This window comes from Sitophilus oryzae, unplaced genomic scaffold (genome assembly GCF_002938485.1).
Source record: "Sitophilus oryzae breed Bouriz unplaced genomic scaffold, Soryzae_2.0 scaffold_907_pilon_pilon, whole genome shotgun sequence".
In the NCBI taxonomy this organism is placed as follows: Eukaryota; Metazoa; Arthropoda; class Insecta; order Coleoptera; family Curculionidae; genus Sitophilus; species Sitophilus oryzae.
Genome location: NW_022147536.1, coordinates 231449 through 259026, shown reverse-complemented (window position 1 = coordinate 259026; position 27578 = coordinate 231449). Strand labels below are relative to the sequence as shown.

Here is a 27578-nt window from a genome sequence, read left to right as displayed (position 1 = left end):
ATTGGCAATATAAGAACTTTTAAATCTTTATATATTTGGAATGTTTTAAAATGGTTTTAAAAAATTACTTGAGGCGTTTGAAAAAAAATTGCATGTTCTATTCGGAGTAAAAATGGCTTTTTATGCCATTGGTTTTATGTCAAACGTACAGCAACCAGCAACATCCCAAAAAAAATCATTTTTACTCCTAATAAAATGATATACAGGGTGGCCCATCGAAAACGTTCCGCAAGGCATAACGGCCGGAGTAATTTTTTTTCAGAAAATTCAAAAACACGTCAATTTTGTTTGTGAGGGGGTCAACTTTTGCCCCAAAAATGATTGTAAAATCTTCAACCCTCTAAGCGGGGGTATCATCTCCCAACTTATTTCAAATGGGAAGGGGGGTCAAGTGGCGCCGAAATGAAAAGAACTTTCTATTCTCTATATTTTCCCGCGTCGCTTTTGAAAATCGGTGAAGTCATTGAGAAAATATGAAGGATTGAAATTTGAAAAGTTCATTTAAACATTTATCAGAGTAAATGATAAGGATAATTCCTTCGACCAATTTGCTGTTTTTTCTTATTATTTCTAGATGTTTACGCATTTTTTCACTTGCCACAAGGTTGAACGATCAGGTGCGGCAGTTGCTAGATAGCTGTTCTGTGACTTGTGCGTTGAACTTCTTCTCAGCAGTGGCGAAGTTATGGGGGGGCTTGGGGGGGCTTAGCCCCCCCAAATGTAGAATTAGCCCTCCCAAAATGTTTGACGCTCTATGCAATACAAGCTCGATTACAGTCGGTCCCTGGTCTGTCAGTATTAATATGTCACTCGATAGTTTAAAGTTTAACCTAGAAGTAATTCTGCGAAAACAATATATTGTGATATTGTGATGTATATATTTTAATGCGAAGGTCTGGGTGTTTCTTATTTTATTTTTTAGTCATATTTAATATCTGTATGTTTATTATTAAAATGTATATATCAGTTATACTTAGTTCTGTTTAGTCCATGTTTATTCGATATTGCCACTAAAGCATTTAGTATTAAATTCTGTGTTTTCATCCTAATCTTACCTAATGTTATGATCAAAAGATGCCGGGGCTTAAGCCCCCCCAAAATCAGAGAGCTAACTTCGCCAATGCTTCTCAGTATCGTTAAACTTCTTAACAATTATGGTGTACTCACTTGCAGAAAAAGTGGAAATAATCGAACTTTATTTTAATAATAATGAATGTATCGGGTTGCGCACATATTCAATGTATGCTATCCTGACAAACACCTTTATGGCAAAATTGTTCGCGAGTTAGTAGCAAAATTTCGCGAAACTGGTTCCGTTATGAATAAATTGCAAATTGGTCGAATGAATTTACCTTTATCATTTACTCTGATAAATGTTTAACTTTTAATAAACTTTTCAAATTTCAATGCTTCATATTTTCTCAATGACCCGACCGATTTTCAAAAACAAAGCGGAGAAATATAGAGAATAGAAAGCTCTTTTCATTGCGGCGCCACTTTACCCCCCTTCCCATTTGAAAAAAGTTGGGGGATGACACCCCCGCTTAGAGGGTTGAAGATTTTGCAATAATTTTTGGGGCAAAAGTTGTCCCCCTCACAAACAAAATTGACGTGTTTTTGGATTTTTTGAAAAAAAAAATACCCTGGCCGGTATGCCTTGCGGAACGTTTTCGATGGGCCACCCTGTATGCTATTTTTCTCAAATTTTAAACTACACTATTAAAAACTAGTTTTTACTCAACATAAAGGCGGTAAAGATACGATAAAAAAAAGAAGAGTAGGGGCCAAGTAATGGCGTCTAGGGCATAACCTCGCTAAAATTATGAACATTTGTCATTTGCTAGCCGTCTTTGACGCCGTTTTTTTTTTGGTTCGTTTATTACTATTCTATAGGTATATAATATTTAGAAGATAGCGCACACTTTTAAGTTTCAAAGAACTTTCAAGCTTAATTATGGAACGTAAGTGGAAAAATACTTGTTTATTAATTCATAAAAACTAAAATGATTACAAAACAAATTTTAATTAAGTGTTAGTTACTCGCTTTTTCATTAGTTAACATTTACGAAAAAAAAAACTAATAACGTAAAAAATATAAAACTTGCCTTATGCAGTTTCATATTTAGTATACAGGGTGAGTTTCCTACGATGTTCTCTATGGGTAACTCGGAAACTACTGGAGATAGAGAGTCGGTTAAATGGGGAAAGAATTGCAGTTTTGTGGGGTCATAAATATGCGCCTTTCAGATTTTTGAAAAAGTTCATGGCTTACTAGATATTTAGAAAAAAACAAATTTTGGATATTTTAAAAATTGTCCCTAATTCCATTATAATCTATTTTAGACAAAAAGTGTTCAGATAAAAGTTGTAGATAATCACATTCTTAATAAGTTTGTGTTCTCCGATTTTTTCTAAAGCCTGTCATTTTTGACATATGACATGAACAAACATATGTTTTTTTTAAATGGAAACCATAGTTGGCCATGACTTCATAAAAAGCGCCATTTTTTAAGCTTTTCACCGATATAAGCTATAATATGTTTCTTTCACAAAATTACTGAGTTATAGCCAATTCTTATCTTTCTTGACTAATTTCACTTAGTTAGCCATGGAAACAAGTTCAATCGTCGTTGCTCTCAGAAATATGAAATTGTCACATTCAATCTTTTCGAATTAAAATAAACAAAAATTGTAAATAAGAGTTTTTCAAATGAAGAAAAGCGTGTAGGATTATTGGTTCAACTTTTTTTGGCCATACAGTTTCGAGGATACGTTGACCAGTGAAAGTTATTTACGTTTTTTTAGAGAACGGTTTTCAATGGTGTTCTAATTTTGTTATGATTTATTACTTATAAAAAGACAAAATATATTATTAATCTATATTATAAAGTTATTTTAGAAAATTTTCAAAAAATTCGCAATTGTTTTGAGTACATAAATGCATCTTTTTAAAACTGAATTTCTAGCTATTCTCACAGAACGACCGGTCGACTTAAATAAACTTCTCTTGTTCCGCCTCTTCGAGTGCTGCTCTTAATTCATAAGTTCTTCTGTAAACCTTGTTGTTAACCATACCGCATAAAAAAATCTAAAATGGATAGGTCAAGTGACCGAGGAGACCCATGCAATTTGGTCCACCTCTTTCTATCCCTGAGTCTAGATAATTATGATATAAATAATTTTTAACATTTCTTTCATTGTGTGTTTGTTGGGGGGGATTGGGGTTGGTGTGTCATAATGAAAGTCATGTTGGAACCACTCTATTAATGGGCGAGTATTAATAAATTTAACTTTTCTAACATGTCTTGAAAACCTTTCTCTACAAAACGTAAGTAACGTTCACCGGTCAACGTATCGTATATGGCCAAGAAAAGTTGAACCAATAATCCTACACGCTTTTCTTCATTTGAAAAACTCTCATTTACAATTTTTGTTTATTTTAATTCACAAAGATTGAATATGACAATTTCATATTTCTGAGAGCAACGACGATTGAACTTGTTTCCATGGCTAACTAAGTGAAATTAGTCAAGAAAGATAAGAATTGGCTATAACTCAGTAATTTTGTGAAAGAAACATATTATAGCTTATATCGCTGAAAAGCTTAAAAATTGACGCTGTTTATGAAGTCATGGTTTCCATTTAAAAAAACATATGTTTGTGTCATATGTCAAAAATGACAGGCTTTAGAAAAAATCGGAGAACACAATCTCATTAGGGATGTGAATATCTTCAACTGTTATCTGAAAACTTTTTGTCTAAAATAGATTATAATGGAATTAGGGACAATTTTTAAAATAGCCAAAATTTGTTTTTTTCGAAATATCTAGTAAGCCATGAACTTTTTCAAAAATCTGAAAGGCGCTTATTTATGACCCCATAAAACTGCAATTCTTTCCCTATTTAACTGACTCTCTATCTCCAGTAGTTTCCGAGATACCCATAGAGAACATCGTAGGAAACTCACCCTGTATATTATGATTAAAAGGGAATGTTGTATCTCATTTAAAAAAATAATTTTTAAAGCGAATTATCTTCAAAAACTGAGGTTTCGCTTTTAGCTTTTAAAATAACGTCAGAAGCACATGACATTGAAAAATTAAAAACCATATTGATCTAGAATAATTTTCAATTTATTTTTGTGTTTCATGCAGGTAAAAAATGGTTCTGGACATGATAAAATATCTAAAATTTAATCTTAAATCAAAAATACAGGGTGTTTCGAAAACATCTGAGGAAATTCCTCATGCAAAAATAAGATTTAATTTTTATATCAACATAGTAAGCAAATTCTGCTTTATGTTGTAGCTACAGGAGGTTAAAGTCATTATTTTTTTCGATTTATTATAATTTTCTTCCACTTTTAGTGTTTCGAATGATTTTGATGACAAGTTACTATAAATGCGACATATTTTAAAGTTAAAAACTGTGGACATATTCACCCGGGACGTGCATATGAGTTATCGCTGGAATCTTTCTTTTTAAAGCATGTACGCCACTGACTTTTTCTTTCTCTCTTATTAATAGTGTAAGCAGTTTAATGCCGATTAAAAGTTGTCTCTTGATATTTTGTCGATTTCGGCATCCTTGATGAGTTTTGACGCAATTTTATTAATTTGTCTTGATCCAAAAGTCTAATAGCAACCTTTAAAAAAAATAATATAATTAATTTGCCAAAGTATTAAATAAATACTAATTGATTCGTCATCAAAAAATATGAAAAAAGTTCCTATAAGCGTGGGTAGGAAATGCATAGTTTTAGAGTTACAGGATGTTAAAACATTTTTAAAATTAGGTTTTCTGTAATTATCTTAAATACCATTATTTTTTTACTTAAAATTGTTGTAAGGTTGGACTAATAGTAATAATAACTAATACTAATAATATTTAATAATAAATTAGGTAAAATATATAATTTATTAATTTTATATTTTTATTTTAATTTTATTAATTATTGTGATTAGGAAAGGTGCCATATTTCGGATAGATTTTTGTTTTTATTTATAATAAAACAAAAAAAATTAAATTGGACTTTGGGTATACAGGTAAATATATTTGTAGGGGTATTATAGTAAAAATATATACACAGTCAAATAAGTTTAATTTTAATACAAAAATACTTAAACAACTAAAAAACCAAAAATATGCATTTCTGTGCTTTGAAAAAAAGTTGCCTAATTTCGGTTGACATGGTTCCTAGTTTCGGATGTAGAGTAAAAGTAACATTAAGAACGATTCCAAACAATAATCAACTAACATCTTCTTCAAGTCTGGCGAAAGGCCAGGTATTCTTCCGGCTGAAGCTGGAGAACTACCACGCTTCACATAGTCTTCTAAAGTTGATTATGGAACATTAAAAGTGCGCGAATCTTTCAAATATCCCATTTTTTTGTTTTTTTTACGGCATCAATAGCGTTCTGCATGCTTTCTGAAGACCAGGTTTTAAGTTTTTTTTATTTCTTCCAGGCATTTCTGCAACTAAAAACACACCAATAAAATACCTATTGAAATCTGGCCTCCCAATTTCGGATATGCGAACTTAAGCAACTGACTCTACCCGAAATTAGGCAACATGTCATTTTGAGGTTAGGTCGCCGGTAAAAATGGTATACAACAACTATGGAGTGTAGAGGTAAGGAGAAATAACTCCGTGCATTAAAAAATGGTCAAAAAAAGGGAAGAATTAGGATGGCGCTGCTGTAGCAAGATTCTAAAATTTAAGACATGCGCCGAACATTTTAGAACAGATGATTCAAGACATAAATATTTGACGTGAAGCAAACGCGAAGCCGCGGGTTTAAAAAAATACAATTTTATTTTCATGTTGCATGAAATAAATTACAGATTTTTATTCAGCAGGAATAGACTAGGCCCTTTTTTTATTTTTCGCAAATGTCATTCAAGACGACGAAAAAATATTCTTATCGTTTTAGCTTAAAATTAATGGTAATTATAATTAAGACAAATTTTATTTAAAGTAATAATTGGTGATGGGTTTAAAATAAATATAATGCAGCTTTAAAATAACTTCATACCTACATTGATTTAGTATAAAAGTAAGTCAATATGTGGTTTTATTATCGATTATTCAGATATCAGAGCCTCTTTTTATTGTTTCTCATAAGTTATTTCGTAAATCTCATTCAAGATGAAAAAGCTTTAGTTTAAAATTAATGTTAATTATAATTAGGAAAACTTTATTAAAAGTTTAATTGATGATATGGGATTTAAATAAATATAATGCAGGTCAAAAATAACGTAACACATTTTATTTAGTATAAAAATTAAGCCAATATAATATAATTTTATACTGTACAAGTATTTATTTACGTTTTGCCATCGTAGTTGCCATTCATTCAGAATAGTGGATTTTAAATGTTCGATAGTCGGATGGCTTAACTACCTTAATATCAACTACTTCTGGACAAGAATCGTGTGCAGTATTATCTTCTTTTTCACTCCCAGCTATTCCAACATGGCCTGGGACGTGAAATAATAATATAATTTTATAGCCCTTCCAGATGCTCATGTCTTCCTTGTAGTTCACCCAATAGAATGGTTCTCGCAGCTTCCTCCCAAGTTGGTAGTTGCTATTCATTCAGAATAGTGGATTTTAAATATATTTGGTAGTCGGATGGTTTAACTATCGGAACTATAACTACTTTTAATAATTCTTTTTCTCAATTCTTTGCACTATAATTTGCATCCCACGTATTGTAATATTTTCCATTGAATTTCGTTTCCTATTGTTCCATGGCTTGAGACGTAATGTTATAGCCCTTCCAGATCCTCATGTATATGTCGCTTTTCCTTGTAGTCCACCCAATAGAACCTTTCTCTTAGCTTCCTCTCAAGTTGATAGTTGCCATTCATTAAGAATAGTGGATTTTAAACATATTTTGTACTCGGATGGTTTAACTACTGTAACATCATAAATAAATTGTATACCAACACATAATGGCCAAACTTCAACAGACTTTAATATTCATAAACCTCATCAGAAGAAAATATTTTTTGATCTAAAGTTTCTTTTTTGTTATTAAAATAAATTACCTGCAATTTGTTAATTCATTACAACATTGAATAAAAGATGCAAAGTGTTTATACATACTATAATAGATAAATCTTCATTTTAAATTATGTGATAGATCTGCTTGCTTGTAGGATCTAGACTCATAAACTCAATAATTTCTTTTGTTGATATAACCAATAAAGTGGTAATGCTGAAATTTTGTTTTTGATTTGAGCAGTAGGGTTCATTATTTCCATTATTTGATGCTGTTATTGCTCTATAAATTGTTGATCTTTATCAAGGGATGTTTATGTGTATAATATTATTATTTATGTGTATAATAATACTGTATGATCGAAAAAACACGGCGTCCAGTTGGCTTGGAAATGAACATCTCGATGACATTCTCCATATCATTTTACATATAAAATGACAGCAATCTTCATTTCATAGGCATCGCTGACGCCGTTTTTTATTCGATCAAATTGTACTTACGTGTATAATATTCATTTAATGGTTCCTGTTTTAGTTGCTGGTGTGCATATTTTGGTTTTTTATTGTGTTGTTGCTCTACAAAATATTAATATTTATGTGTATAACATTACTCTTTCTTTGTATAATAATACCGTATGATCGAATAAAAACGGCGTCCGCGATGGCTATGAAATGAAGATCGCTGTCATTTTATATGTAAATTTATATAGGAAATGCCATCGATCGTCATTTCCAAGCCAACTGGACGCCGTTTTTATTCGATCATACGGTACTTATGTGTATAATAAATGAGGCAGTAGGTAGAGCTTCATCCTCCAATATTTTCCTATGTAAATACCGAAGTGGACAGTATTTCTGATGACAATTTTATCACAAACTTTAACATCTTGTTCTTTAAAATGAAACTGCCATACCTTATCTGTAGATTTCAAAGCAATATCGAAATGCTTTTGACCATCACTGTAATCTAATTCTTGTCTGAAAATCAATACCTAATATTATCCTGATGATTTTGATTTTTGATAGATTATTAAAATACAGCACTTACAGTTAACTATATTTCTTGAAAGTACCTACAATTTTATGTATTTCCTACTTTTACTTGTTTAAAAAAATGCCAACAATTTGTGCATGTCTGTCAAACTTTAAAATCATTAAAAATAAATTTTATTTAGGTTGTAACTTTATAAAAAGGATTGTAAAAATAGGTATACTTTGTAACATGTATGTCAATAATCTTACGAAAAATGTTTACTACACTTTTGTTTGACTCTAATTTTTACATATAATACAAATAATACAATACTGAATTATATTATGTATTTTACATACCGTAGGCTTTGCCTTTGCTCTTTATTTTTCCATCAGCTATTCAATCAACTTCGCACCACACACACTTTAACCATTGTTAAATAATAAATAAAGCACAAAATATTGATAAACAATAATTATTTTATATTCAAACACTCTGTCTGAAAAATAAAAACAAATTTTTTTTGGGTAATGTTTGGTTATATTTATTTTTATTCTCTTATCTATGGTTACTTTTCATTTTTTAGAATCATGCGTTTTTAGCGCCACTGTGGTTATTTGGCGAACCCTTATTCTTCCCATTTTGTGACCACTTTTTCAATAAAAGTCCCGTAAGAGTTATTTCTCCTTACCTCTACACTCCATAACAACAACAAATTGAAATTGTGTTATGTATAAGATAAACTACAATATTTGACCTACCTTTTCGTATATTTAAAGTCCTAGTTAAACAAAACACCACCACAAAAACAATTGCAAAAGGAAGTAAAAAAATAAACTCAAATAATTCAAATACACGAAATAGACCATAGATCGGCTAATAGATGATATATAACAAAAAATTTTAGATAGACATATTACTACTACAGCGCCTCTAAGTTTTACCGAGATTCCGGCCGCTCAACATAGATGGCGTTGGAGATACATGGTATCCGAAATTAGGGAACTATCCGGGGTTTGGACCTTTCCTAATAAGATTGCGTTTATCCCATCAAGGAGGCCGAATTCGACAAAATATCAAGAGACAACTTTTGATATCAAAAGAAAAAAAGTCAGTGGCGCTCATGTTTCTTTTTTGATAAATATTCCAGTTATGACCCATATACACGTCCCTGTAGCAAAATATGTAGCACTTATGGTAACTTTTACCTTCAGAAATTCATTCGAATCACTAAAAGTACTTTGAAGAAAAATATAATAAATCTAAAGATTATTAACACTTAAACACCCTGTAGCTACGACACAAAGCAGAATCGGACCTATGTTGATATAAAAAATTAATCTTATTTTTACGTGAGGAATCTCCCCCAAGAGAGGGCACATGTTTTTTGAAACACCCTGTATATCCCTGTTAATATTTTTCTCTTACTAAAATTTTAGTCCTATAGCACAGAATATCTCGTATATATATAATAATATCTAGCTACGCAACAGAAGCCTCGTTACATGTATAAAATTGTAGGTAGCAAAAGGAGACGTGCTTTAAAAGTCTGTCTCCAAATCAGATATTTTGATGTGCTAGTTTCGCTACTACATAATAGAGGGCAATACATTTAAAAGAAAACAATTTTCTACAAACAAAATTTAAAAGAATTTTGTGCAGTGTTGCCAATGTGTAATTCATATCGTAATACTTCCTGATAAAGCCTACCTTCAAATTTGCTCCATCATTTAAACATATTAAAATAGATCAGAGCTGTTTTTTTCAGTTTGCCATGTTAGTTGGAATTAAATCTTATGAGCTAAATTACAATCACTTCCTGACATTGTAATTCGGCGACAATATAATAAGTATTGTTCTACTATTATGATACCACTTCCTGACGTTCGATTGTGTTCATACCAAGTTCATATTGTATAATCGGGAAAAAACGGCGTTAGCGATAGCTATTAAATTAATATCACTGTCATTTTATATGTAAATTTATATGGGAAATGTCATCGATCGTCCCTTTCCAGTTGGACGCCGTTTTTTTTTAGAAGCATATCAATTGATACCATAATATAGTACTATATTACGATACATGGTGTTCGATTGGGCTTAAACTTGGTATACTATATCTTCAGTGACATTGTAATATCATGGCGGCAATAGGGCTTAAACTTGGTATACTACGTATTTTCGGTGACATTGTAATATGATGGTACTATGATGCATATCATCTGGTACCATAATATGGTACCATATTATGTACATGGCGTTCGATTGGGCTTAAATTTGGGATACTATGTATCTTCGGTGATATTGTAAAATTATGGTACCATGGAGCATAATAAGAGGTACCATAATATAGTACCATATTACGATACCATTTCCTGGCGTTCGATTGGACTTAAACTTGTTATACTACGTATCTTCGGTTACATTGTAATATGATGGTACTATGATGCATATAAAGTGGTACCTTAATATAGTACCATATTTCAATACCATTTCCTGGCGTTCGATTGAGCTCATATTTCATATATACTTGCGTATTTTTGATGACATTGCATTATTATGGTACCGTGAAGCATATCAACTGGTACCATAATATAGTACTATATTACGTACATGGCGTTCGATTGGGCTTAAACTTGGGATACTACGTATTTTCGGTGACATTGTAATATGATGGTACTATGATGCATATAAAGTGGTACCTTAATATAGTACCATATAACGATACCATTTCCTGGCATTCGATTGGGCTCAAACTTGGTATACTACGTATCTTCGGTTACATTGTAATATGATTGAACTATGATGTATATAAAATGGTACCTTAATATAGTATCATATTACGATACCATTTCATGGCGTTCGATTGTTCTTAAATTTGATATATTACGGATCTTCGGTGACATTGCAATATTATGGTACCTTAAAGTATATCGAGTGGTACCATAATATAGTACACTATTATGATATCATTTCCTGGAGTTCGATTGGGCCCAAATTTTGTATACTTGCGTTTCTTTATAAAGATTTGTTTAATTAATAATTTTAATTTATTTTACGAATTTTAATTTATTGTTCGATGTCATGACAGCAAATTTTATGCCGAACTAATATATTATTAATTGTACCTGTGTCACTTTTTAAAATCTACCTAGGTCTATATAAATAACGTGGCAAACGGAAGAAATTTGTTATTATAGTATTTTTTAGTCAGTTAACATTTTTTGTACTGCATTTTAATAAATTATTTCCATTATTATAAAACTTATATTTCATTACTAACGTTCCAGCATTAATAAATATCACTATCAATCGCCCTGTATATTATTAATTTTAAAAGTAATTAAAGGTATTTTCTTAGTTAACATTATAAGGTATAGTGTATATTAAAAATGTATATGTTTTGTAATAATATACTTAAAATTAAAATAATATAATTAAAAGGAATAATTAATATAAGTGTATCTGACAAGAAAAGAAGAATAGAAAGAAACACATACTGCATTATACACAAAGATTATACACAATAAAAAGAATGGGATGCCAATTCAAGTCTTTTTGAATCTGGCAACTGTGCATATTTAGCCGAGCTATAAGGCCGTCGACGAGCCGTCGATCCAAACCGAAAGTTCAAAATTTCTAATTATATTCTGATTATGATATTGTCGCGCCATCTAGTATTCTATTTGTGCAATTTTAGCTCTTTCATTTCGAGTATTTTTTTGTTGCGTAGCTAGATATTCTGTGCTATAGGTATAATCGGCTAATTAAAACAACTGTGTGTCCGCCACTGGTTCCATCACGTATAAAAATTGAAAGCAGGTTTATTATCCCGGTACGTAGGCCATCGATTCTGAATGTGAATTTATTATTTCAATTTAATTTTACAATAATAATGAAAAAAAGAACGATGCTTTAGGCTACATTGGAAATTCTGTTCTGCATGTTCGGAGCTTTTTTGTAACCGGCTTAAATTCGTGTCCCTTTGGGATAGAGGGGATGAAAAAACGAATTTTTTCCAACCTTTTATCAATCGTTTGATAAATGTACTCTTCCGCCTTGTCAGGAAATAATAATCGAATTGGCTGTTTAAAATTCCTTATATTTTCGTTTCGTCAATTTTAAATCCGATATATTTTTTTTTATTTTTTTAAGCTTATATTGAAACCATATAAGTAATAATACTAGGATCCGGCTGCAAGATTATTACGCTCATCGTATTATTAATCGAAACCTGATTTTTACGTATATTTATGAATAGAAGCATACACTTTTAACAGGGTGCTTATGAAAAAGTTGCCGCAACTATGTTTAATTAATAATAATAGTTTTGGAGACGACATTACGCTCGTAAAATTTTTGATTTATTTATATGTCAAATTAAAGCTAGTCTTATTCAGTGCATGATGTTATAAGGGTGCCTATCAAAAAGTTCCTCAAATAGGGAGACTCAACGGTTCAAAGTTTCTCCTACGGGCCCGGCAGCATATTTGTAAACAACGTCCATGATCGCAATTCGGTTCTAGGCCGAACGATGCCGCGTAAACAGCATACGATATCGCAAATCCGTCTAGTAAATAGCATCCGTGATTCCAAATTTTAACTGCCTTTTACAAACTCCTCTTATAATCAGCATTCAAGATCGCAAAATTCGCAAGTGCAAGATGTCTACCAAAGAATATAGTACTAAATAATATATTGCAAAAAAAATAATTTGCCCCCTAACCACGAGTATAATATAAGTTAATAGATAAAGAAATTATAAGAACACGTTTCGTTAAAAAGGAAGAAATTGGTGTAAGATACAGAAATTAACAAGAGCAATCACTCAAAACAAATTAACTTAAAAAATTCACAGATTTTGCAACATGCGCAACCATTACAGGCGTATTGAAAAGGGATGGCGTAAAAATCCTAATGTGAATTTTTCCTACTGCGCGAGATTTCTAATTCTCGCCCGACCTACTCGGTTCGGCCGTCATCGGCATGGATCGAAATCCTTGAGATGTAGATTCTACATGAAATGAAGGAAAAAAACGTGTTAAATTTGTCAACGTCGCTCCTCGCAGTCGCTATCGAGAGTTGAGACTCGAAAAGTTAGAGGCAGGCCAGGTGCTCCATACGTTAAGTTAGAAAGTTATATAAAAATAAAATGTTTTAATTATGCAGACGCATTGAATATTGATAATATTTTTAATCGGAAACAAGAAATAATAATTAGTGATGTGGGATGGGGGGGGGGCGATTAACTGGAAATTAAATTAAACATTTTTATATAACTGATAACTCTTGTGAGGAAGGGTGAAGGGAAAAGAGACAGATGAAGCAGAAAAACAAACTAATTTTATTGGAAATTAAAACAAAATTGTAATTTTGACAGTTAATGTTTTTTTTTAGAACATTAGAACGTTATAGCACAAGCATCACGAAGGAGAAGCAGGAAACATACAAAGCTAAATATATTTTAAAAACATATTATGTGCAGTGACTTTCTAACATAATTAATTCTTTTCATAATCAAGGTCCATCATATACACAGCAAAATTTAAATAGTTATATTATGTTTACAGCTTTCAAAATTAAAGATATATGATGTCATGAGAGTGTGTATTATTGGTTGCCTATGGTATAATTAAATAAATAAGAGCTGAGAATTCTAATAATGACAATAATCCCTAGAGTCAATTTAGACGTTAACTATTCTCTGGGTTAAATGAAAAAAAAAATAAATGTTCTCGAGTCAAAGAGTATTTTATTTATAAAATTACCCAGAACATCACAATTAAATAATTTTGTATTTTAATTTAGAGACTCTAAGGAACGTTTTTAGGCTATGTTGAGTTTACTGAAGAAGGTTAAGGTACTAGAAAAAAACATTTTCCCCCAACTCAACCTTTTTACCACCCCTTAAATGATATTGCAATTCAATTTTAAGACCTTTAATAAGGAAATTTTTTCAAAATATTTCGAATTTATTCATGAACTTTAAGTCGGTCAAAATAAAGCATGGAAGTTGGTATTATATGAAATGGTTTATTATAAAATATAAATGTATGATAAAATAAAATAAATCAAACTGTAGTCCCTCTGGTATTCTAGTGACTGCGAACTGCGGGTGGCTGGTGAAAAACTGCTACTGAAGGTGAGCGTAGGTATACCTACACCTACCTATAAACAAAAAAATATATGAGTAATGAATTTAACAACACCGTCAAATTAAAGATTGGGTAAAACACATTACATATTATTATTTAAAACAATATCTATCCAAAGTGAATATAATTTAAAATGTTAATAATCTTATTTTAATTATTAAGTCTAGGAAAGAAATGTGTCTTTTCCATTTTAATAAAGGTACATACCAAGTACATACCTTTTTGTTCTATTGTAACTATGGTAACTAACTAGACACCCTTTTGCCATCGTTGCTGCTCGAACTACTAGAAATCACCTTCTTGGCAATAATCTGTAAAAATATATAGATAAAAATTTACGTTACACATTATTCATTACGAATTAAAATTATAATTCATTTTAAATTATTTGGGAGCCAACTACTGTCAAAACTATAACACCGAGACAGAGACTGAGGTACTTATTTTTACTTACCGCTAATATATTCCACTATTATTATTTTCACATCTATATCTTCATATAATTGCGGATCCAATCGGAGTTGGGTTATCCAGCTGCCAGTACTTGTCCTTCACTTTGAGAGGATCTGAAAGTATTTTATTACAAATTAATTAATTACCTTGCACTTAAATACATGCTAATCAAATTATAAGTAAACCGAAACATTATGGATACTGAATATATATTTTTTTTTAATACATAACTACAAAAGACAAGCACAAATGAAATTTCCTACCTTCTGGTTTCCATTTTAAATAATCCTTTCATTTTCAATTCACAATAATTCACTCTGTTCAGTAACGAACAATAATTCACTCTGTCTGATATACTTACGAAAATATGAGAATACTGGCAACAGTGTTTTTTACTTTCCGAAGACGTTCGGGCGCAATCGTAATATTAGGAAAAAGTAGAATTAGGAAATTCTTGGCGCTCCCATTGAAAATACCAGATACAAGTCGGCGGTTGTCGGCAATCACCTGTTTTTTCACATTTTATATTAATTTGTGACGTCATTTGGAAGAGCTCAAAAGAAATATAAAGAACTAAACCTTGTTTGGAAAGCAATTTGACATTCGTGACGTCACCACTCCGGCAGACTATGGTGCGTCCAGACCTGACGAGCCGAGCGCGAGACGAGAGCAAGACAAGAGCGAGACGAGAGCGAGACATTTCCTATCCATTTTTTACGCCAACCTGCCACGAGACAAGCCGAGTGGGATCATAGTGAAAGAAAGCCAAATATATATTAAATTGCAATTGAATATAACAAACGATGGCCAAATAATAACGCATACAGTAATACATTTTTGTATCTTTAATATGATATTCGGTCTTTAACATGGTATTCATCGTCGGTTTTCCCCCTTTTGGCTATTTTCCCCTTTATCCCTACACGACGTTTTTTACATAATACGTTTTTTAACGTTTTTAGAACAAAATGTTAAATAAAAAAGTTATTGGTAAGATTAAGAAGCACATTTTAACATTACTATAGAGTATACAGTGTAATTCAAAAAAGTTTTGCGGATATAACATATTTTCTAATGGGAATACCCTATTTTTTATTTTATTATTGGGTTATACATACGTACAATTCGCTAACTTTTCTTGCCATTTTTTGATATTATATATCTAAAATTAATAGATGTTGTAATAATTCAATTTGTTTAAAGAAATGTTGGATTTCGGTAGGGTAAAAATTATCAGTGACATAAAATTTGTAAATTCTATCAGAAAAAATGATAATGTATACGGTGTACGATTTAAAAATTTGAGATTACTTAATTTTAAATGGTCGAAATTTATAAATCAGAGCTAATATCTCGCAGTCGGGTGGGCCTACCAAAAACACGTCCAGACTTTCGAGCTGTCTTTGATCTCGGCCGTTGGAAAACCGACAGGGGACGGATAGCAACCGGGCTCCGTAGGTTGACTCGCGACGCTCTCGCGAGACTCGTCCACACAGCGAATTTGGAATGTCTCGCGCTCGTCTCCCCAGGTTTGGACGCACCATCGTATCGCTGATCGCCATTCGCAAATCGTTAATACGTATAGTGAACAAGTGAACCGTTCGCAACGTTAAATAATTTTGATATTTAATTTTTATAGTGATGGCTTTTTATGAGAGTGTATACATAGAATTAATTGCATTAATTTGCAATAGCACTTCGAACCCACAGTTTTGTTATGGAGCCAGATTAAACCAATCAGAATGAATATTATGTTACCGTAAAAGCCCGAATATTGGTTAAACGTAGAGTTGCCCACGTAGGAGCCCGAAATATACCAAAAAGTGGGTCAGTTTCGGTTAAGTTTAGATTAGGTCTATATTTTTATTAATTCAAAACCAACTAAAACCTAATTCTAATCTAACCTAAACTCACCCCTTCTTTTGCATATTTCCGGCTATTACCTGGGTATTTCTAGGTTTAACTAATATTCGAACTTACGGTGTAAATTTATGGAGGAAATTTATGTTTGCCTCACACTATAGGCATATTTTGAACCCTTACCGTGCAGTAATACCTTACTGTAGATAAAAATAAATTAAAATATAGTTGGCTCCAACGATAATTTAGTTTGCAGCTTCTTTTCATCATACCTAATAAAAAAACCGTGACAACCACTACTTATAGTATGTACCTACATATGTATTTTTAAACATCATTAAGATATTTAAGTATAAAAAGATGCCCATAATGTGAGTAGCGGTATTGACGGTTTTTTATTATGAGGAAAATAAACAGCAAAGTATATTATCGACTGCAGCAACTATGTATTCCTAGTTTACATTCAGTATGTCCAATTAATATGGAATATTATACCTATACATGCTTTTAAACATTTTCTACAATTATATTTTGATAGTTGAGTTTTTGAAATTATTTGTTAGCTTCTTAAACAAAACAGACCCATAATAATTCAAATCTTTATCATCCAAGACTTTCAAGAATTATGAAGTAATCTCACGTCAAATTTTTTTAAAATTATTGCATGCCTTAAGTATTTGCAAAGTTAAGAAAAATATTTCTTTGCATACCTTGCAATTAATATATTTGGTCTAATTTATCAGTTTTGCATCATATCCGAAATTCAGATTGTGTGTGACACAACGAAGAGTGAATGTGCAACGTGAAAGACAAGAAAAATGGCAAGTAAAAAAAAATGTAAAATTTTAATTACTAATTACATAGTCCTTCCATTGAGTTCCTCTGCCTAAAATCTATATTGCCTTCCCTAAGATTTTAAATATAAATGATTGAAATTTATAACAAGTTTACCACAATTTAAACTTAAGGTAATAATTTCATTATTAAATCCATAATTATATTAAAAAATAACACTTACGAAGTTAATAAATATTAACTATTTCTAGTTAATCATTTTATAATTATTCTGATAAAAACACGCTCGATTTTTTATTTTAGAAATCATACAGGCTATAATCATTAATATGACTATATGTATTAGCAATACTTAAATTAAAATTTATTTGAAGGAATGCTACTTGAATTAACTCGGAATAATTATTAAAAACTGCTCATCGCGTTATCGATGTCGGCGTCTTGTAACTGTTATCTGGCTGATTGGCCGTTTAGGTACCTTTAGTTTACCTATAGGTACCTTTAATTTTTTTACATATTTGGTATACTCTATGAAGTGCTCATGTACATTTTTCAATTATTAAAGTGCCTATTTAGATACATTTAAAATTAATTAATTAGTGTATAGTATTACAGTTGAGGGTTGGAACCTTTGGTGTTACACAGCAAAATAAAACACTAAATCACCACAATACACCAAAACACTTTTACTTTTACACTGGACGCGCGTTTCGCTAACCATGTTAGCATCATCAGCAGATGATTATAAACTCATGGTTAGCGAAACGCGCGTCCAGTGTAAAAGTAAAAGTGTTTTGGTGTATTGTGGTGATTTAGTGTTTTGGTTTGGTTTGGTTGTCTATCAAATTGTATTATACCATTTTTTACCTATATCTTCAAGTTTTCGTAGAACATGCATTTTCTTATAATTTAGACCTAATTTATCAGTATACCCATGGAATATTGACATTTCAGATTATTTTTAAAGATGTAGCAAATTTTCAAAGAGTACAGATACTAATATTGTTGATATAGTTCGTTTATTTCAATAAAAAATTAAAAAAAAAAACTGTTCAAATATTTGTTAAAGACCAATTAATATAATTCCAGTATTCAAACTACATTAATTGATTGTTTGCGTCGATTATAAAAATAATAATAATTGCTCCAAATACTAAAAAACTGAATTTTGTATCTGTATTAAACAATGTGGTAAAAAGTAACACCTTAAAAATTTTATTTAATTTTTTGGCGAATGCTTATTTATAATAACAGAGACGTTCATTTTCATAACTTATTAGTATATTGATTTCTGATACAAATCCAGATTTATTTAGAATAAATTATTAACTAACACAGTTATGTATGTAATTAATTAATATTTGGGCCTAAATAATGGTGGTATATTTAATTAATGGTATACTCTTTTATAAAGCTTTAAATAATTTTCTTTTTGTATACAAATGGGCTAGAAATATTATCGTTTTTAGCACCTGTACATTTTGTACATTTGTTATACTTTAAAAACAATCTAAAACGTCAATCTTCCAAGGGTATATTGATAAATGAGATCTAAATTATAAGAAAATGTATTTTCTACGAAAACTTGAAGGTATAGGTAAGAAATGGTATAATACAATTTGATAGCCACTAAAATTGTGCATCTGATTCTCATAAAATATACAGAATGTTCCATTTAAAGTAAACAAGTTATTGCCGTTTAAAACTAGTAATTGTTTAAAGTATTTTTTAGACACTCTGTATGAAGTAGTATTATTCTTATTATTGCAACACCAATAACTATCAATAAATAAACTTCAGTAAATATTTAGCATTAAAAACTTTGATACCCTTGGATAAATGAGGCCTTAAAATTTTTACTGCAATTTCATAAAATTGTAAATATTTCAAAAACGGTAAGGTTTAAGTATGATAAACCTTATCAAATTTACCTTTATTTTAATAGTAGAATCTAAAAAGAGAATAATATACAGGGTGTTCCATTTAATAAAATACAACTATAATACTTTTTACTTATTTGGGACACTCTGTATCTTGTAAAAATATTTTTAAATTGTAGCTCTAATAGTCCTTAAACGAACCCAAAACTTACGATTGGTAAAAATCTAATCGTTTAGCTACAATACTCCGTGTCGTATGTGGTGAACAATCCTGTATATTGTTTCCCAATTTTACATTAAGATTCATCTCATAAATCCATCACAATCTGGCAGCGCTGTCGCCATCGCTTGTCACTCAAAGTTGACCACGTGCATCATAAATTGTTTTGCGATTACTTTAGATTTATATTTTAATATAATTAACAATCATTAAAGCAAATTAATAAAAATTATCTTTATGATTTAAATTAAGGTAATTAAGGAAATCCGCTACCCCTTCCGATTGAACATTAATATTTATGAACATCATTATCATTATATTAAAATCCCTTTATCCAAAAATGGTCCTTTATTAAGAATACTAAATTACAAATTAAAGACCAAAAGTTACAGCATACTTTCGACCTTTTTCCCAGTTCCTAAAGGATGAGTCTTATCCCGACCTGAAAAAAAACTTTAACAAGGAAGAAACACGGTCCTTCCTCAACTTTATTATTAACCTAATTAACACATTTTTGCTCGAAACTCATTAAATCCCCTGCTCAACCTTAATTACGTACATTGTTAGTCTAATTTAAATAAATCAAGTTCTATTTGACGCTCTGCGGCGCGGTGAGAATAATAGTTTGGAAAGCAACAAACTTTCAGGATTTGATGCGTCATAAATCACTCAAAGTAGGTAATCTTAATATTCGAGTTATCTGAATTAATCTGCAATTAATTAACAGGCTCTAAACCACCACTTGTCAAGATAAACACCGAATGTTTGTCTAGCTAGTTAATAAATATTATTACAGGAGAACTGTAGGAGATTGAAATTAAATATTTATAGTTAAAATATGTTTGTCTCAGACGGGTGTGATGGGGCTTATTATTTTAATTAAATATATTTTTTTCAACGAACATAAAATAGTCATATGTGCACTTTCCGAAACAAAAAAGAAAGGTAAAGGAACAACAAAACTAAATAACTACATTTTAATATACTCAGGCGTACCAAAAGAGCAAAGAGCAACATCAGGCGTTGGAGTAGCTATAAATGATAAATATGAACAGAATATAGAAAGCATAGAATACGTGTGCGACAGAATCCTGAGAGTAAAGATTATGTTTGACCAACCCATTCACATTATATCAGTGTACGAACCCGACATTAATAAACCTGAAGAAATGTCAATGGACTTCTACGAAAATCTAGTCAGCGATAGACAAAATACCAAGGCATGAAAAGATAATTCTGTTAGGGGATTTAAACGCAAGAATTGGAAACGAGGTAGTGGATGGAATAAAACAAAAATATAACGAGAATATAACTAATAGAAATGGCGAAATTTTGACCGAATTCTGTGGACAGAACGAACTGAGAATAAACAACACATATTTTCCACATAAAGAACAACACAAATACACCTTCTATGACAATAGAAACAATAAATCAATAATCGATTATATCATCACCAATCGAAGTTTCTTACCTCAACAAATAATAGACATAAGAGTTTTATCCTCAGCCAACATTGGAACAGATCACAAACTTGTGCTAGGAAAGATACGAATAGGTGCGCCGCTATTCAAAAAAAGACCATCGATAAAAACTGAAAAATTTAATATAGAATCCCTCAACCACGAAAGCACTAAACAACTTTATTCAAACAGATGCCAAACACATGTTACTCTTAACCCCATAGCACAGTTTGATACTCCTAACACAGCTTGGAACAAACTGAAAGAAAACATCTGCAAAGGAGCTAAAGAAGCTTTAGGAACACGTACTGTATCACACAATAGAAGACCGAACATTAAACATTGGTTTACATTAGAAGTCAAGAACATTACAAGGGAAAAGAAGGAAAAATACTTACAATACAAGAAATCTCCAACACTGGAGAACCGAAATATCTATACCGAAATAAGGAACAGGACTAATAATAGAGTACGAGAAATTAAAGAAGAATATTGGTAGCGATTTAGTAGCGAAATGGAGGCGGATATGTACGGAGCACAAAAACGTATTTGGAAGATGTTGAGGGGTTTGAAACGAGAAACAAATGAAACAATACAACTAAGAACAATTGCAGAAGATACGTGGGAAAAATATTTCAGAGACTTATACGCAGAAACAGATGAACCAATGGAAGCACAAGAGACAAGCCAAAGAGATAATCTAGAAGATCATGCGCAAATCACTTACAAGCAAGTAGAAGAGACAATAAGGAAACTTAAAAATAGAAAATCTCCTAATCGGCACGGCTATCATACAGGAATACACAAAACTGTTTAATATTATATTACAACATAAGAAAATACCAGAAGAATTGAAACAAAGTATAACAATACCCATTTTTAAAAAGGGAGATAAAACAGACCCAGCAAACTATAGAGGAATAACATTACTGAGCACCTCGCCAAAACTTCTGACTAAGATCATTGCGGAAAAAAAATCTCCTCAATAGTGCCAATAAGCGAGGAACAACAAGGATTCCGAAGAAACCGATCAACTACCGATGTACTATTCATACTCAGGCAACTAGTTGAAAAATCCTTAGAATATAACTCTCCAGCCTATCTATGTTTTATAGATTTAACAAAGGCCTTTGATAGAGTCCAACTAAAAGACATCATCACCATCTTGGAAAGCAGTAATGTCTCGAAAGTACTCACAGAACTTATCAAGGACTTAAACACAAACACAACAACCCAAATAAGAATAAACTTTACCTTAACGCAGCATCTTCGAACTACAACTGGTATTCGCCAAGGCGACAGTCTCAGCCCTCTGTTATTCAACAAAATCATGGATCAAGTAATAAAAACCGTCAAGAATACTGGATTAGGATATCGAACGGGAATGCATAAAGTAAACATATTATGCTATGCCGATGACGCAGTACTTATTGCAGAGTCAGAGGATGACCTCCAAAGAATGCTACAAGCTTTTAACAGACAGGCAGAAAAACTTAACATGCAAATTTCCACAAATAAGACCAAATGCATGACCATTACAAAGGAGCCTCTACGGTGCAAATTGGTAATAAAAAACAAAACTATTGATCAGATAATGTCATTCGAATACCTCGGATGCAAAATTACAAGCTCAGGATTCCTGGAAGAAGAAGTAAGGAAACAAGCCAATAAAGCTGCCGCAATATCAGGACATCTTAAATATCCCATATGGAAAAACAAACATTTGAGTACAGAATGTAAGTCAAGAATATACAAAACCTGCATACGACCAGTGATGACATATGGTGCGGAAACCAGAGCTGAAACATCAGTAACAAAGAGAATCCTACGAACTACTGAAATGAAGACCTTAAGAATGATAACTGGATACACATTGAGGGACAGACAGAGAAATGTAGACATAAGAGAAAAGTGCCAAACAAACGACGTTGTCAGATGGATAAGGCAGAGAAGAAGAGAATGGAACCAGCATGTCAATAGAATGGGCCCCGACAGAATGGCCATAATAATTCGCAACAACGTACCCTATGGCAGAAGACCTACTGGACGACCACCTAAACGTTGGCAAGACAGTTGGCAGTCAACCTCGCAAGAGTTGCTTCGACGAGGAGGAACCCGGAACTAAACAGGCGATACGCCTTCTAAAAGAAGAAGAAGAAGATATTTTTTTCTCCATAAAAAGAGAATTATTCTCAATAAAAAAGAATATCATTTTCATCTACACTCACCGACGGGCACTTAAAAATTTTCATGTATTTTAAACTTTTATATATTATGTTCTAGTGGACCGATTTTGATGATTTTTTAAGCAATTTGTAGCTAAATTATTTGAATTTTTGTATGTCTTTCTAAATTAAAAATGAAAGTGTTCATCTGTCAATTGTATTAGGGAAAACAAAATATTGATATTTTGATGAAAGTTTGAAACACCCTGTGGAGTCCGTTAACAAAGCAAGGAATTTAAAAATTATTTTATCATCTAGGTGTATCTTTCCACGATAGCTTGTTTTTTGATGCATCTCAGTAGCTGTATTTCTTTTGGAAATATTCGCTTTGGAAGACAACACTAACATTTTTTCGTATTTTTTATATTAAAATCGTGCCTTTGCTTTTGATCCTAGTCAACAGACCTATAAAATAGTGTTTACCTATAAAATAGTGTTTATGATTTACGACAATGTCATTATGACACATTTAACATTGTCATTTGGATGTCATTATGGCTTTCATAATAGCACTAGTGCTCTTTGGAATTTTCTATATAGCTCTCTGCCACTGTGTTAGAGCGCCAACCACCATGTCTTTTAACAGTTAATAAATCTACTCCTGAATCTGCAAGCAACGACGCAGACTATCTACGGAAACAATGTCCAGTGTCTTGTTGTGGATTTGGAAGACTTAGGAACAATGCTATTTTATACGGCATTTTCCCTAAAGTATTAATGCCAACGGGTTGCTTAATACATTTTCCATTTCTGTACCCCATCACAAAAAATCAAGTATGCTCTGTGTTGCTTGGCCGCATAGCTATATATCTTCGAACCATTTCCACCATATTTATTCCTTCAACATTCCCTTTCGTTATAAAAAAAATCTCGTAATATCTTTGTTTTCGTAAATGGAATAATGACATGAATGCATTGTCCTTCATCTTTAACATTTTGCAGCTGCAGATTTGTCAACTCGATACGCCGGCAGGCCCCCGCAAGTCCCACTATTAATGAAACTTTTGTCAGGAAATAAGTTTTATCATCGGCTACCAACAAAAAAACGAGTTATGTTTTCTTTTCTTAAAATTCTCGATTTTTTTTGACTGAAATCCTTCCGATTTTCTTTTTAGAAATGCATTTAAATGGACGTACTTACTAATATCTGTATTTTTCTTCACTGATATAACTGAACGTAGCATGGAATAATATACCCAAAGTGATGAAGCCTTCCTATGTTTTGAAAGATGTTCAAAATATGCCAGGAGAACCTTTTCGTTACTACTATTCTTGATTCCTTTCCCTTTACACCAATCTTCAAATTTTACATAGGGTTGCTCGTAAGTTTGTCTTGATTTTTCGGGAAGTATATAGGCAATCGACAACGTTTTGCGCAATGTCTTCAATATCCGAAGGGACACTTTCAGAATCAGCATCACCCATATTAATATTATTTTTTGCTTTTTGTGAAAACTGAACGGTTAACACAAAATTGAACATCAATAATTGAGTTGTCAAAGTCAAAATGGAAACAATCAACAAGCACGATTACCACGGTGTCGACTAATATGGGCACCTGATAATTTTGAATTTCAATTTTTATGAGGATATCTCTGATATTTTAAATTACATTAAATCTCTTTGGATCCCCCCCCGGATCGAACTTGTGTAACTAAGCCACTAGGCTAACGCCTTGTGGCTTAACGTTACACGCGTTTCATTATGATGTTCGTATCGAACTTGTATCATTAATAACTATAATGTCATTGTAAAAAGCATATTATTATTGTCCATGTCAAGAACCATTAATTTGTTTTCTCTATCTTTCGCTGATATTTTGGATAACCCAACTTATGCATTTTAATAATGCATCCAACTTATTATGAAATAATCACCCTATCTTGGAGCACAACAAAGTTTTTCATGAAATATTAATACCATGTTATCGGAGTTTCGGAAGTAGTTTTAGTAGTAGAAATTTTCGAACGATTTTACAGCAGAAGGGGATGTGGGAAGTTTACTTTGTGCCTGTTTTGGTCTTTATTTAAAAATTTAAAGTTAACCAACGGATAAAATAAATATTTGCCCGACAAATTAATGCGAGAGACTGCTCGAAAGGAAAGCAAAATAAAACAAAACAAACAAAAATGTACATATTTTCGTGTTTTAAAATTTAGCCTTTTTTGGTTTTAATTGAATCAGATATGATTCATCAAAGAAATTAAAAAAAATATTAAAACCTGAAACAACAAGAACATCGGAACATTCGGAAGTAGTTAATTAATATGTAATTTACCTGATTAACTACGCGTAGTTTTTCTTCAATTGTGTTTTTCATCTAGATGGATGGGATTTTAATTTGCCGTTTTACGTAATAAAATAAAGCACACTTTATAAGTAATAATTATAAACTTGATAACTTGATATTCAGAGCAGTGTAGATTTTAACTATATACAGAGTGGTCCGAACTGTATTCCCAAAACTTCGGTAGCATATTCTGCAGATAAAAATAAGTAAAAAAGTTCGTATAAATGTATGTCCTGAAATGCTTAGTTTCTGTGATACAGGGTATAGCAGTTTCAATTTTATTACAATTTTTTCCAAATAATTTGTAAAGTAACGTCAATATTTGGATGAAAATTCGTGTCTGGGAGTTTTTTGACATGGGAAATTTGATTTTGGTGTCAATATGACTCCTACTAGTAGAGGGCGCCACTTACAGTTGGATCAATGGATCTTTGCGTGCACGTCACAAAACTATGATTAACCTAAAATCAATTCCCTTTTATACGCTCTCTTTCTAACTTAAGCAAGGCACTTCGAAGAAACACTGAACGTATGTCTTCATAGTTATCCGACATACGGTCGGAGCTAATGTGTAAGACAAGGAAAACCCCTAGCCAAGGATCACTCAAGTTTCTTTTCTAAACATTTGAAGTCAATATTCTCGTTTTAAAAGAAATGTACTAAATTTAGTATATTTTTTTAATAAAGGTACACTGGTGTTCACTTCATTTCATACTAACTTCATTTGCATTGTAATTTCTTGTTTTTATTTTATAAGGGATCCAAGAACTAAGAACTACATCCTACTAAAAAAAGACAGTTTTTCCTTTGTAATTTCCTAAAAAAAGTAACTTGTACTACAATTTAGTACATTTTGTGGAGACATGCGTACATCTGTAAAACCGTAGCAGCATCCATACATGACATTTTTGTCATTCGGTATTTATGTTTATGATTTTGTCATTTTGCAAAAAGTTTGGTTGTTTATTGCCACTTGCTTTTGTAAAAACTTTTTGTGATTCAATCAATTTTTGAACAACAGGTCTTTCCATATTGAAATGCCAGGAAAACGTTTAAATTCTCAAGCACGTATCCTTTTTGGAAATCTTATCTCTTATTTTACGTCTGAAAAAGAGAATAAGGGACCACTAATTTCCCTGAATGCTGTCCAACTAATAAATTTACAGAGAGTTGCTGATGCCTTGAAGATCAGTTTAAGAACGGTTTCAAGCATTAAAATTGAGCTACCCTCAACACCGGGAAATAAATAAATAAATAAATAAATGCCTTTATTGTCAAAAAATTTTTCAATTTGTAGACAAAGGTAAACTAACAAACAAAGTAGAAAAAAAAACAAGGTACACAAACAAAAGATAATACAAAACATTATATAAATAATATTGTCAGTCTTATTGTTAAAATAAACATTTATAAATGTTTACAATGTCAAAGAACAAAAAATTTAAAATAATATTCAAAAATATTTAGCCAGTTTATAGCAAAATATCAATGACCTCTAAATGAATTAATTTCGATGTCATTAGTAAATATAGCAATAGCAAACATTAGACCAGTGTTTTCAAGATCAAATTCGATTTTCAATTCAAATATAATTCATTTACGGCGTAGAAAGCCTTGTCTAGTAAATAAGAGTTCAATGCTTTGCGAAATGAAAAAAATGTTGTTATGGATTTGATTTCAAATGGCAGGTGATTGTGCATTTTTTTCGAGTTGTATAATATTGAACTTTTAACTATCTCTGAGCGTGGGGTAGGTAGATAAAGATCTTGCTCCGCGTTCCTGAGTGGATAAGTGTGAGATGGCCTTTCTTGAGAAGCTGATACATGTTTACGTATTAGGCAAACGGATTCAAATATAAATAAGGAAGGAAGAGTCAACATTCTTAATTCTTTAAAAAAGTCCCGGCAATGAGTTCTGCTGTTTAGTCCTAGTGAATATCGAACAGCTCTCTTCTGGAGCTTGAAAGAACAGACCTCGAAAAAAATATAAAACTCAAGACTTGAATGAAGGTTTGAAGATGGAGGTTCGCAACTTATTTTACTGAACTATTTTATTAAATTTTTATTTTCAGAGAAACAAGTTACAATTAATAAACTAAACGAGGAGTTGCGTCGAAGAGAAACTGTTGACATAAGTTATTATACATTTTTCAAATTTTTTAATTTAAATACTATCCATGCTATTTTTAAACAAAAAATTGTACTGATCCAAGTTACTTGTAAAATTAATAAATTATTTTCATTAAATTTATTATTTGT

The 27578-nt window shown here is 31.5% G+C and overlaps 2 protein-coding genes across 2 annotated transcripts in view; one reads left to right on the top strand and one right to left on the bottom strand.

The window, feature by feature from the left end:
• LOC115890676 overlaps nt 1-27578 on the bottom strand; it is a 298050-nt gene that overhangs the window by 239392 nt on the left and 31080 nt on the right. The gene's annotated exons all lie outside the window — the stretch shown is intronic.
• Nucleotides 1955-21304, top strand: LOC115890674. The gene is made up of 3 exons (XM_030910977.1): nt 1955-1961; nt 20333-20562; nt 20696-21304. The coding sequence occupies exons 1-3, from the start codon at nt 1955-1957 to the stop codon at nt 21302-21304; spliced, it is 846 nt and encodes a 281-aa protein (XP_030766837.1).

Excerpts from the sequence above, each read along its gene's own strand:
- LOC115890674 (XM_030910977.1), top strand. Across the intron at positions 20,563-20,695 it reads GCGATAGACAAAATACCAAG|AACGAACTGAGAATAAACAA; the intron begins GCATGAAAAGAT and ends TTCTGTGGACAG.